The sequence below is a fragment of the Syngnathus typhle genome, linkage group LG8, assembly GCF_033458585.1.
Source record: "Syngnathus typhle isolate RoL2023-S1 ecotype Sweden linkage group LG8, RoL_Styp_1.0, whole genome shotgun sequence".
Taxonomy (NCBI): domain Eukaryota; kingdom Metazoa; phylum Chordata; class Actinopteri; order Syngnathiformes; family Syngnathidae; genus Syngnathus; species Syngnathus typhle.
Genome location: NC_083745.1, coordinates 10,321,521 through 10,335,775, shown reverse-complemented (window position 1 = coordinate 10,335,775; position 14,255 = coordinate 10,321,521). Strand labels below are relative to the sequence as shown.

At 39.9% G+C, this 14,255-nt stretch overlaps 1 protein-coding gene across 5 annotated transcripts in view; it reads right to left on the bottom strand.

Annotated features, from left to right (window-relative positions):
* LOC133157905 (arginyl-tRNA--protein transferase 1) overlaps positions 1-14,255 on the bottom strand; it is a 30,988-nt gene that overhangs the window by 7,670 nt on the left and 9,063 nt on the right. For all 5 annotated transcript variants that reach the window (XM_061284561.1, XM_061284557.1, XM_061284558.1 and 2 more), the window contains 3 exons: positions 12,660-12,692; positions 7,942-8,123; positions 4,797-4,896 (listed from right to left, as the gene is read on the bottom strand). In XM_061284561.1, the coding sequence (XP_061140545.1) occupies positions 4,797-4,896; positions 7,942-8,123; positions 12,660-12,692 (315 nt within the window). The remainder of the gene's footprint in view (positions 1-4,796; positions 4,897-7,941; positions 8,124-12,659; positions 12,693-14,255) is intronic.

The window sequence follows — 14,255 nt, the reverse complement described above, 5'->3', positions numbered from 1 at the left end:
CTCAGCAAAATGACCAAGCTACTAAGTGAAGTTTGCAGACGCTATAGTATTAACGGGATGCATCACAAACAACAATGAGCCCAAGTACAGAGTGGAGGAAGAACATCTGGTGGACTGCAGGAAAATAAATTTTGACACGGTGGTGGACTTTTGGTGGAAGAGACACCTCCTCACATCCCTGCTCACTGCGGCAGTGGAAGTGGTCACCAACTACCAAAACCTTGTGGTCTACCTTTACGAGGACTTCACCTGGAGCCTAAACACTTTCTGCCTTGAGAAGAAGGCTCATCAACCTCTCTACTTCCAGAAAAGCTTCTTTCCAGAAGCTGTTTGACTGTTAAACTGATAAGTGTAAGACCTTGTAAATAATACATCAAATTAAAGACTCTAGCTTTTACTATATCTGCTGCAGCCACACCTTGCTACATTTGTATCTTTGCACGGGTGCAAACCAAGAATATGCACCTCCCACATCTTTATATGTTATTCAATTCTCTGTTTTCACAAGTCTTGGGATTTACGGAGCTAAGCCAGGACCTCGGGTATCAAATTTTGTGCCATATCACGTGAGAGTAAAAGCAAACGGCATGAGATGCAAAGTTGGTTGCTTTGAGAATTATTTGGGGGCAAGATGAGAAGACTGGATTTGGTGTCCATAGTGTGAGTTTTCTTTGCAACACCCACATCTGCTACTTATTTCCTGCTAATATCACTTGTTAGGTTTTCCCTCACCCAACCTCTAGCTTATCGAGTTTGGTCAAGAGTACAAACAACACATTCAAGCACTTTTGACCAAATAAACAGTTACGGTTGACGTGTCAAATGTGCAGATCATTTGTAGTAAGTTGTTTTCATTCAGGCTGTGGAATACATTAATTGGCCTCCAAAGAGTTCGAGTGTGACTCCGAGCCACGCACACTTAGTTCAACCTGGTCTGAATCTGTGGTGTGACCTAGGGTCAGATTCAGCCAATCTCAGTCATAAAAATAAATTGAAAAAAAACTAAACAAACATGGGCCATGACCCTTCCAACCATCTTCTTGCACTCATTATTTTCAAGTTTGTTGAAATGTCCACATTAAGGCCCGACAAGGGGGTAGAGCTGAAGCATGTGGCTGTTGATGGAAACACATAAACAGCACGATACACAAACATACACATGCAGCTAGACAAATAACACGAAGAGCCAAGCAGCCTGGACACAAGGATAGCACCAATGAAAGACATGCCCAAACAAGACATGACTATGAATAGGGACCCACACAAACCCACACACTCACTGCAGTCTGCAACAAGATGTGTATTTATGTAGTGGTGGAGGTCCTTTTGTAAATGTTCTGAACACGTCTGGAGTCTATGTTTTGGGGGAGATTTATACTACGTGCTGCAGTTTAAACACACAATGTCCGCTAAGGCTGTTTCACCCTAGTCAACACATAACCACAGCACCGTCTTCAAATAAAGTATCCAAGCTGTGGGGGCCCCAAGACAGCCCTCATAATCCCGACAGCAACCCACTCAACCCCTTTCTCTGCCTCGCCCAGCAATGCGTTACGGCTCCACGGATGACAGCTTAATGAGGAGAAAATATTTTTACAGGATCACATTTCAACTGACTCCTGAGAACCGATGGTATAGCTTTTATGGGGATCGGTTCACAGCTTTGGCACCTTTATCTCTTTATCACTTTCGGTCTTTACGCGCAGGCAAGCCTGACCTCCGTCTAACACTCACTGCAACTTAGCCACAACTAAGTGCAACGACAACTAAGCTGAAAAACCAACCTCATGCTCCCAGCAATCAAAACATCTTTCTAATTGCAGTTCAAAAATGCTTATCAAAAGATCTTAATGCACCAGGCTTTTTGGGTTTTTTCAAAAGGGGGAACAGCTCTGGCAGTTTTAAAAAATAAATAGTGGTGAATATAATGGTAAGGCAAACACCTCTGGCTGGCAGCTAGAGGGCTCTGGATCTGCTCAGCATGACACCATCTCCAAACTCTCACTTTCAGCTCTGTGACCTTCGCACCACCCCCTCGTTGCAACCATGCTCCCACTTACACCCCGAACGGCATCGTTCAATGCACAGTGCGAGAGAATCTCCCCCTGACCTGACCCATTGAACCTTGCTCTGTCAGACCCTCACCTTGTCAGCAGTACTCCCGGAGGGTGCCAAGTGCTGGTTACCGCAAGACCAGGTTGTAATCTGTTAGTGATTTGTTAGATACACAACTACAAGGTAAGAAGAAAAGTGTTGATGTGGCAAAACAAGGGGATGGTAATAGTTCATTTTAAAAAAAAATGTCTCTGTTGAGAGGTACAGCCAATGGAGGAAAAACAAAGATTTGGCAGAGTGGTGGGACAGTGTGAAGTGAAAAAGCTTTACCTCAAGTTGAAAATGAACCAGAAAGGCTTTTTCTGAATGGATTTTTTTTTTAAATTAAAGGCATGTATAATGCCAACAAGTCTTGTAATAAAGCCATCAAAGACTCTGAAAGAACCGTGCTGTCATGGTTAATTCTGAATGAAACCATACTTGATGGCGTCATCTGTTTGCTTACTTTCGCACCCCAACCAAAATGGTAGTTTCTTTTTGGAAAAGAGTCTATTGTCTGGAACTGTGAGAAGTATGGCACCATTCAGAATGTCTTAAAGAAAGATGCAAAACCCCCATATTTAAGAAAACAGGCGTGTTACACAAAGATGGCTACGGGGGCATACTCACTCACTGTCATTCTTAATCTGCCCAGATGTACAAGTGACACGGAGAATGTGAGGTCATATTCCCATACACATAACATACTGCAGGAACGGGGCCCTTGGGGGAAAATATGCATTCAGTCTGCTATCTGAGACGTTTTGCAAGTTAGAACCTGCAACTCGGTACCAAGGGAGGAGACGGGTTGAGTGTGAACTACAAATACAAGGCAAAGAAAATATTTTCCAAGTTTCAATGCAGACGAAAGAAAAGACCATTGTATAAAAAAAAGGCCACTATTCAAGTTGGAATAATTTATGGATGTATTATCTCAAGTGTTGTTCATTTAGATGAACAAGAGAAGCAAGAAGAGCTGAGACCTTTGGACTCATTTAGCGTCCGACATCTTCACCTTCTGCTCTCCACAGCTCAACATCAGAAGGCCAGGAAGGGCCAGAGAAACAGGGACAAGAGCCAGGGGCAGGATGTCACGTCCATCCACAAAACCACCAGCCAAACCAGGAAGGCCCACTGGGACACGCAGTCTCAGATTTGACAACAAAAGGGGATGGTCTGACACTGGCCAGGCAGCCGCCTTTTCTGGGCTGGCCTCCAAATCTGGAGTGACCCTGCTCTTGGGTACTGGCACTACTCAAGATTCATTTTCACACGTTGGTCTGTTCTTGGCTAAACAGTACAACGACTTCACTTGTATGTCTAAATAATGTGGAAGTACAAGCAAGAAAAAAAAAAAAGTTGAATTTTACAAACCACACGAGCACAATATAATCTTGCCATAACTTGCTATTGTCCTACGATGTGCGGAATTAGTGTGGTCTCACGAAAATGTGATGAAAGGAAAAAAGGACGTTGGTAAAAGGATTCATGTTGTTCAAGAGCTTCGAGTGGAGTCCAGCAGGGTTCACTTGCTACTGCTTTTACAAGGTAAACAACAAGAATGAAATCCAGAAATGAGTAAACCTCCGATCCAATGATGCTTGATTTTAGGGGCACCCCATTGTGAACAACTTCTCAGTTTGTGTGTGCATTAATGAAGTGCCACTTCACTTAGCTCATATGCAAATGACTAATGTAAGGAGCGAGTGTGTGAGTGTATGCAGCACAAGCAACGTGTGAGGGTTTCTGAGGGAACGTAAGTGCCCAAGGTGGGAACTCGGCAACCTTCTCACCCTTTTTCTGTCTTCCTTCCTTAAAAAGGAAGAAGTGGGGAGATGCTGAGAATGATATTGCAGTTGCAAACACATAAGAACCGATATGGGGGGTTAAGGGGGAAATTCCAGCTCAGGTGCTCTGGAAACTAGTTTCAGACAAAACATGACAAGCAATAAGATAAGATTAATATTGATCAAAGAATTCTGTCTCTGAAAAGTAGTGGGAAGAAGTGAGATTGATTTACTCCTCTCCTTCATTTATGGCAGTTGGTTAATTATCTACCAGTATCCTCATTATTACTAATCAATGCAGTATTTACTGATCTTAATCTACTGTATTATAAATCATTTTGCCTTACAGGACTAATTGCAAATAAAAATTAATACAATTGATGTTTGTAGTCAGAGTTTTTATACATACAAAAGCACTAACACCAAACAAACAACTCAATAACAAATCAGTTAACAAATAAATAATAAATAAACACCTTGTGACTCATTTCTGTATATATTAAAAAGCAACTCTTTCTCTCTTTTTAAATGGGATTATAAATCTACATACATTGTTTCAACCCAAACTATTTTACAGTTTGACTCCACAAATAGAAATGCAAACTCCTCTGAGTTATTTCTATGTCATTTTGATTTTCATCATTAAATTATCTCCTTAAATTGTAAGACACTTTCCCTTTCAATGAATTTGCATTTAAAATTTCCACTCATTTTTATATTTGAATATTATTTGTATTATTGTATCTTTTTTTGTACTAGTCATCTACTGTTCCATAAGATTTTTTTATCAGCATTGCCTGTAAGAAAATAGGATTTTGTGTATCTTGGATTATGGATAATGCTTATTGCCCTCTTTTGCAGAGTGATTAGTGGATATATTGCACATGTGACTATATGAGAATGTAAAAATAATACCTTATACCGCATCTTGGGACAGGAGTGAATGTAAAAGCCCAGGTAGTAGTGGGACAGCTTTGCGGACTGCTTCTGTAGTTGCCTTGTGAAGGCAATCTCCCTAAAATGGAAAAAAAAGGTTAACATTTTAAGATCATTGCACATTTTAGTTCCTGGGTATGTATGCATATAAGTAAACTATAGTTTATAGTTATAGTGTCACAATGTATGTTACCATATTATTGCAAATGACATTATTGGAATTAAAATGGAAATGACCAATTTATTTACTGTGTTCGTCGAACATGCAAAAAAATTCTGCAAACAAATAACGTCTACAAATTCAATGATAAAACACAAACAGGATTACCCCAATACACCTTCTCAAACAGCATTTAATGCAGGTATTACGAAACAAAATTGTCCAAAACATTTAAACCCAGAACCCAAGTTGAGGAAGTAAACACCCAAACTCAAAGCTTTTCTTGTCTCGTTTCATTAGACAAAAACAATGACCTTCTCTCTATAATGGCGCTGAGCCGTTGAGCAGAAAAGCAGGTGGGAAAAGGGGAGATTTAGAACGCTGAAGATTTATACAACGTCTTCATATACAGTAAATGTCTTGCTTTCTTTATTCCCCCCAGTAGTCTCTTCCTTAATTGCATCCTTTTACGAAGCGTCCATTTTCTCCTTCCATCTGCCATTTCCTTCGCCATTACATAACTAAATTCCAGCTCCTTTTGTTTCACCCTTCTTTCTACCACCTTTCATCCACCCAAATGAAGCGGGAGAATTCCCTTTCTTTCAATACTTTAGAGTGAGAGAGAGAGGCCTTAACATAAAATAGATGCTCTGAAAAATAAGACATGGGACAAAGCAGGCCAGGGGAACATGGGGGAGAGAGAAGTGGCGAAAGAGCAGGAGGAGAATATAAAAGAGCGGGTTGGAGAAAGCGAAAAGAAGGCTGAGGAGAGGCCGCTACAGCGAGGTGCTACAAGGTCACCCACTTGCTGCCAGGTTCCTGGGTTCCCATCCCCTCACCACAAAAGGCCTGAATTGAGTGGTGGTGGTGAGGGGGTCAAAAAAAGCAAGGGGTCCATTCACAAAAAAAAACTGCAGACCCCCTCCTCCTTCTCCTTTCTCTTGAGCTCTTCACACCCCCAATCTCACCCCAATGGCAGCAGCTTGAGTTTACTATTATCCCCTCTTCAGCCATCTGACACTCCAGCACAAGCCAATTATCAAGCCCTGATGAGAGCATGCACACGTGCACACAGACACACACAGACACACACACACAGGGAGGTGAGGCCTCATCCGAACAAGGAAGATTTTTTTTTTTCCAAACGATCAAAAATGTGTTAATTAGCTGGGTAGGATGTAGAGATGACCAGTGTGTGTATGAATTTGCTGTATTTGGGGGGGGGGGAAAGGATGCAGCAAAAATAACTACACATCCCCTCGAGCAGTGCTTTCACAAAGCATCATATAAACTACACAACGTGAAATTATGATGTCTCAAATTTGGCTAGGTGGAAAATCTGGGTCAGATTAGTTGAGACCACGCTTTACTACACGGAGAGATACACAGGTTAGTAATTGTACCTTCTGCCATCTAGTGGAAGAGCATTTAATTGTTCTGCCTGTCACTACACCACCAGCATATACTAGCTGCTGTGTAAACAGATTTTGTATAGTAAATACATTTTCAGGACAATTAAGTGAAATTGCTTAAATTACTTTCGCAAATTGCTGACCTAGAGAGGAAGGTCATTACTGTGAAGCAAGCTGGACACAGCAACAGGTGCTTTAAGGTGGTGGAACTTAAAAGTTTGAACATTTAAAAAAAAAAAGTCCTGTTTGACCCAAAACCTTCCGTTGAAGAAGAGGAATTTTTCCTTTCAGCACATCGGTTACACAAAAACAAGTCCAAACCAAGTGCTGGAAGGTCCTGTCAGAACCCACATCCAAATCCAATTTAAAATGTGTGAGAGGATATGAAGACTATTGCAATCAGAATGAACCAATTTGACATTAAAAAAAACGTAAAGTGCTCAAGCACAGTATTAGCTTTAAGTGCACAGTAACATATTTTGATCCCCACTTCCTCATTGTTATTTTCAAAGTACTGCATAGTGAGGCATCAGCACCAAAATTATTTGTTACTGTATAGAAAAATGTGTATAGATATGTAAATATGTATAAAATATAGATAGCGGAAAGATTTTCAAGGAAGAACATACTCAACACCACCCTCTTCAGTTTCTAAATGTGAATTACACAAGTACAGAAGATCTGTTTTGGTTTTGAAAGCATAGCAATATGTCTGTGCCTATGGAATGGCAGGTTGGGATTTTGAAGGCCATGAATGAAAAAAGGATTCGAGGACTCTCAGCATTGGCAGGAATTGCAATTGGTGACTATATTTGTGTTCTTAAAAGGAGGGTTTGAGCACAGCCAGCCAGAGCAAGTAGACCAAAGTGTAGAAATGATTAAAGATCTAAGCTCTGGTGTCTGTAAACAAGCAGGAGGACTTCAGTCCAGTGGGCTTCCTGTACTTCCTGGCCAAAACCTCCTCCAGGCCCAATCACTTTGTTTAAGTCTTGAATTCTACTTGAGACTAAAAATAAAAAGTGATGGGAAGCAGTACACTCTGAACCACCAAGGTGCCCCCCTCAACACGAGCGACGCCCACAAACATACTGTACTGTACACCATCATCATCAAAGCAACATCTGTCAAATATTTTCAAACGTTTTCCCATACTTTATGGAAGTACATTTAACTGGAATTGCCAGAAATGCGTCTGTAGTACGCATATGTGTGCTCTAATTTCATCTTGGCAGAGAAAACTGCCACAATTGGAATTCTGCCTTTGCTAATCAAATGTGAAGACAAAGGAATGTGCCTCGCCAACATCTTATACGTATATACTATTCAGTAAGATGCCGAAAGATACTGTATCAAAGAAAGTACTTTTAGAGGGGGTGCCAATATAGAAAAGGATAAACATAGCAAAAGAGATTTCTCTAATAATAAAAGACAGGTAGATAGATATAAATGATGTGATCTACCTGTGACATTTTACATTCTAAGTGTGTGTGTGCAAATTTGGCTGTTCTGCAAATTGAAATTGAAAGTGCTAAGCTCAATCAGTGCAACAAACCTGAGAGCAGAGTAGGAGCCTAGAGACAAGAAAGCAAAGTCTGGGTGGTAGTACAGGTAGACAGATGATACGCAGGTCGGCAGGATATCGATCACTCCCACTGCCACTATTTGGCCATCTAACCAGTACTGCTGATGAAAGGAGCCGTAACCCATTTCAGGACCATCATCAGAGTGCTCGGCCTGGGATGGGATAAAGAAGAAGAAAACGCTGGCATTACCACAATAGTAACAGTGCAAAAGCCTTGAACTAGGACTGGAATATTATCCGCAAGCACACACCTATGCGTGCACACAAAGAGTCATTTCGAAATAAGACTGTCAAGACGTGACCAAAATATAAATGTTCAGTCTTAAGAGGTTTAGAAAAAAAATACTAATTACGTAAAAAATCATTTCAGCCATTTTATACATAAAGCATCTATTATTAGGGGGCAAAAAAATTGACGCAACTCAGAACAATCGGATATCTTATATATATGCATTAAAAACGTTTGACATAAAATGCATGTTTTATTTATTTTTTCCTGGACATGTTTCACAGCAGCATTGACTTTCTGCATGCAGTCAGCAATTGCTTTCACAGTTTGTTTAGGGATACTATCCATACCTAGCATAAAATTTAAGAAAAAAATACACATAAATCACATTCATTTTTAATCACACCTCAATTGTGGTGGTGTATAAAGGTCTTATAAGAGTGTCTTTTTGCTTGCAGGCCTCGCATATTATGTGGGGGTGTACAGTAGCCTCACTTACAGGCTGCTAATAGCTCCCAAATGTGGAGTGAGTGCAATAGCAAAGCAGAGTTGGAGACTTGGTACTGGCTTCAGAATCACTCCAGGAGAGAACTTTTTAATAAGAAGTCTTTCTACCCGCCAGCTGTGGATCCCCGCCAAACTTTCGCCTGTATGCTTGCTCACTCTATGTGGTATTAAATAATGTGTGTTGTTGCACATACTTGTTTTTGTTCAATCTTCTAATATGACAGTTGCGGTTGATATACAGCGCACTATAATTAGCACACATGCTGTGTGTAATTTATCATAGACTATGGTTGTCTGGGTAAAAGTATTTTCTCCATCTTTGTGCTCATGAAAAAAGATGACAGTGACTCCAGTGTTTCGTCCTGGGAGTGACTTTATCAATGTGAGATTAGAAATGCGGCTGGCAGTTATCAACAATAATTGGATCTGGGATTGTGACTGTATAATATGTAATTAAGTTGCATAATAACCAAAAAATGCATAGAGCTGTTTGAGAAGACTCTTGTGTTAGTGTCTCTGCACTTCATACAAAGCTCTATGCTTTCAAAATGGAACTTCCAGCAATGTAATTATGTTCGACTTTGTTTTCCTACCATTTCAAGTCAAAATGGCAGCACTGAAATCGCTTAGTTTCTTGTCTGTCAGAGCAACTCAAATCTTTTCACTTTTATGTGAAAATGCATATATTTTCGGGCTTTATGTCAGATGCTAATGACATCAAAGCGTTGCTGTCGGTTCACTCCCCATTAGCGTTGACTAACTGGCAAGCAGCCAATAAATGAGGTAAAAAAAGAAAAACTCGAGTGTGAGAGTGTGCGTGCATGTCCATCTGTATAAGCAGGCAGCCTGTTATTTCTTGGCACAAGTTCCATGAAAAACACTGGACCTTTGTAAGAGGTCCCAAGAAGTTTTGGCCCTGCGTGCATGCGTGTGTGTGTGTGCGTGAATGTGTGTCTGTGCATATGCGTGATAATAAACGTGTTTAAAAAAAACAAAAAAAACAGACATTTTCATCACCCCACTAAGAATATGCACCTTTTACCACAATAACCAATATTAGCACAGTAGAAGTAATAGCTTGATGTTTGTTTGTTTATAGGGTTCATATGTTAAAGGCCGATTGATGCTCTCTTACCTACCTGCATGTCCCCTCACAGGACAGCTTAATGGTTGTGTCCTTGCCACTGTAAAAACAATCTAAACTTCTCTGGAATACTTCAAACCACCCCAAAGCTCCACATACGGCCCCAAATCACTCGCATATGGCCAAAAATCTGGACCAAGTATGCAGTACGCTATGACAGTGAAGTGGTTGTGTCCTCTTTTAATCGGATTCATACATACTTGGGTTGAGCGTCCCTTTCTGAGGTCATTTCTTATTGTGGGAGTGTCAATCACAAACTCAGTGCCACATGATTACCTCCTGGAAAATTAATTATGATTGCACAGTACTGATGCTGCCAGTTCTCTCCGGCATTAAATGACAATGTAAGAACTTCAAGCTTGAGATTCCAATTATAGTGAAATATAAGAAAAAATATGTACAAGGAGATCATACAATGACTACAAATTGAAAGCATAAACAGTACATATTGAATTTTGTAAGTTCTGGTGTTTATCACATTAACAGATATACAACTGAGTGTACGTGACAATTTTTATTTATTTTTTTAGTTTATTGTTTAGCACATATTATTATATCAATAACTGTGCAAGGAGGGAGACGAAGCCTAGGGCTTGTAAAGAGCTCCACTCCTTCTAACCCCCCAATTCCAACCCTTAATGCTGAGTGCCAAGCAGGGAGGCAATGGGTCCCATTTTTACAGTCTTTGGTATGACCCGGCCGGGGTTTGAACCCACAACCTTCCAGTCTCAGGGCGGACACTCTAACCACTAGGTCACTGAGCTGGTTAATTGATGTGTCAGAATATGTATTTTCAAAATGCCTGTTTGAATAAGAAAGCTCTCAAATGTTGATGAAACTGAACAGCACCAAACAAAACAAGTCCTTTATGGCCACAGTGAAATGATATTTTTTTGCATACATTAGAAAGAAATACAACACAATGTGAACCACACACCCCACCCAACATGGTGAGTGTATATATTTTAATAGCGAGCCCTCAGATTGGAAACAGATGGAAGCCGACACGCAGAGGTAGAACAGAAAAGCCACATACAATAACTCTGACATGAGTGGGGAGGACTGGGTGGGAGATCAGAGACTGGAATAAAAACGGGTTGGGCAACGGAGGGTCATGCGAGCAGAGATGGCATGTTAAATCCATCGGAGTGCTTGGCTTGAACAGGCTGTTCAATGCGCGTGGCAGCTTTGACGAGGTGATAAAAGCTTGTGCCCTAAAAACGCTAATGATGCTCATTAAGGAAGACCCAAGGGAAGCCACACGACCAAACTACAGGGATTATTTATGTTCACCTCAATCTAATTAACGCTGCTGTTTCAAGTATCCTTCCGGGGGTCTGAGGACCGGTGTTCCCGTACGCTAAGTCCACTGGTGTTTCATAGAAGCTGAAATTCATAGAAGTGTTTCGTGATGCCTGGCGGCACTTACATGTCACTCAACGCTACAAAGTGGACTCAAGTTTTACCATGAAAGCATTGCTAGTATTTTCAAGCTGGTGGCCATGATTAGACTTAATTCATACCTAAAACTTTGTATGGATCCAGCTGAATCCAGTCAGATTTAGGTGGTGCCTAAAAAGTACCGCTCATTTTTTGGTCAGCTGTTCAAGTTGGTCAGAACATCTGGCAACTAGAACACCAGAATATTACTGTAGAACAGTAAATGCGATTTGCTCTGATTCGATCGTTGTTTGCCTTAATTTGAAGATGGAAAAAGATTCCATCTGATTGGTAATTGGCGATATCTCAGCTCAAATATGTCAGATCTTACTATCATTTTAAAGGAGATAAGGATTGGTGAGTCGATATGTGAATGGCAAGCCTGTACAGTATAGACAGGTATATTATCTTGTACTTTATTATAGTAAAAAGAAAGGGTTGGGTTGTTTTGCAAAAAATAAAAAAAAAAAGGAAGTTGGGTCCAACTTTTTAACTTGAATTGTGTTTTTGACAAAGCAAATTGAAGCGTGTATGTTTATACTTGAATATGTGCACACTGCAAACAACTGTAGTATTTTATAATTTAACCTTGGAATTAATTTAAAAAAAAAAGATTGACAACATTACTACATGTTGTCAGTGTCTGCTTAGCAAGCTTTCCGATGATACCAATCTTTTGAAAAATAGGGTAAAACTCAACAAAGGTATGAACGTTGTGAACGCCTCACTTGCAGCTTCAGACCACAGATTCACAGAAAGGCATCAAAATGGATGCTCTTTCACAACCACAGCAAAAGCATATGCGCTTGTTAAGTATGCTTGTTATCGACTACTGTGTACAATCAACAAACAACATGTCAAATGCTCATTTTGATCTACATTATGCATGAGACACTGGAAAATATGTTTTTGGATGGCGTTGGTACCTTTAAAGACCCAACAGCCATCCGTTGGATACTGAAGCACATAGCAAATGTGTCCCATTCGATCAAAGAAAAAAGGAAATTGGGTCCAACATGGGCATCTTTTCAATCCCAGTGCAATCTGGACACCACATTTCAATTTAACCTTTAACTCACTCTTCTATTTGAACTAGGTGAGATAACTCCTCTGTATGAAAAAAAATAACCCCTTTCCTGTATCCCTTAAACACCACTCATTCAATTTAGCTGGAGGGCTTGAAAGTGGAGCACAAAGCTGAGTGGCTCAATATGAAGAAGTGGAGAGGAAATTAAATTTTAATTAACCTGCTCTGGTAATGTGTTGGCAATGAAAGTAAAGCAGGGTGCGAAAAAAAGGCAATTCTAAAAGTAAACTTATTGAAAAGAGTTAATAAAGAACTGTGAAAAGGCCAAAGGAAATACATACCTCTAACGGTGAATCGCAGAGAAATCGCCGGAACTATAGTGCGATGCAGAGGAGAGAAAAAGTGAGTCATTACCAAAACATCAGAAAGAATATAAAATACATATTTCTACTAATGACATAGAAATAAGTCAGTAAACAAAGTATTTTTCTTTATTCAACCTGGTCTTTATTTTCTCCATCCTTATAGGTCTAGGTCACAGGTGTCAATCTCAAGGCCCGGGGGCCAGATACGGCCCGCCACATCATTTTATGTGGCCGGCGAAGACAAATTGTGCATCAAATTCGTGTGTGATTACTAGAATATCAAATTGTCTTCACTTTTAATATATATTTTTTAAATATTTGACCAGTTTTTACTCGTCTGATTTGAAAACGAGTTATTTGTCAGTTTGTTTGGTAGCTTTTACTGTATATAATATGAGGTGCTCATACATTTGTTTGGGTTGACAGTCATAATGGCCCTCCGAAAGAAGCTATGACTACAATGCGGCCCGTGAAAAAAAAGAGTTTGACACCCCTGGTCTAGGTACTTGGGAAAATAATAAAATAAAATAAAATAATTTCTTCAGAGAGCGCAAAAGTTCTTTTTCAACAAATGTTTGTTTTGCCACTGGCAGACTCACATTGCATGACGACAGTAAAGAATTTCTATTTGAGCATTTTATGCTAGGGTTGAGAGCAGTGTTTGCAGGTGATCGACATCTTGAGGACATAATTCAATAAAGAACCAGTAACAACAGAAAAGCCCTTTTGGTCATTTCCTTTTATATCACCACGACTTTTAAATGTATAGACGCGTACGTATTGCCAGTCTATTTGTATCCAGGTGATAAAATGTTTAAAGAGATACTCCACAAAAGTAGTACACCACTTGAGTTGGCCTGGCGGTTTGTGTATTTATCCAACAAATGGCTCTTGGTGGAAAAGATTTGGACTGCTTTAGATTATGTTAATGGTGCGCTCAATTGATATTTTCATGACAAGAACAATAGTTACAATACTACGACTGCCAGTAAACTGTAATTTTCCACAACTAACTTTAGAGTCAACAGCAAAGAACCCCAACGGGGCAGTACCCTCAGAAGGCAAAAACAATAACACTTTTTATTGAAAACTCACAAAAAACAGCTGTGGGTAAGGAATTGTCATTTAAAATTTACTGTGCTAAAGTAAGTATGCATGAGTCTCCAAACAACAACTTATTCATCCATTCATTTGATTGCAAATAAAAGAAGCTTTCACAAAGGCATGAATGTGTTTGTAAAAACCTTGAAATAATTGCCACCGCTCTACTTTTGCTTGTGTAGTGATTTTGCAATCACTGTCTGGTTACTGGACTACATTCAGTTCGAACTAAATAATCTTAACAAGGGTGCAATATTTCTAGCATGAACTAAGTGTATAAAAAAAAAAGAATATTTTTAGACCGTTTAATATGCAGATCCAGTGACCAGGGCCTGCTGTGAATACAATCCCAGTTTCCCATGTATGATGCAACCGCGTAACAGTCTGCAAACAGATTGTGTCTCGAGTACCCTCTGGAACATCCTCATCGGCAACACATGGAGCACATCACTTCCTATTTTTTCCCTTTTC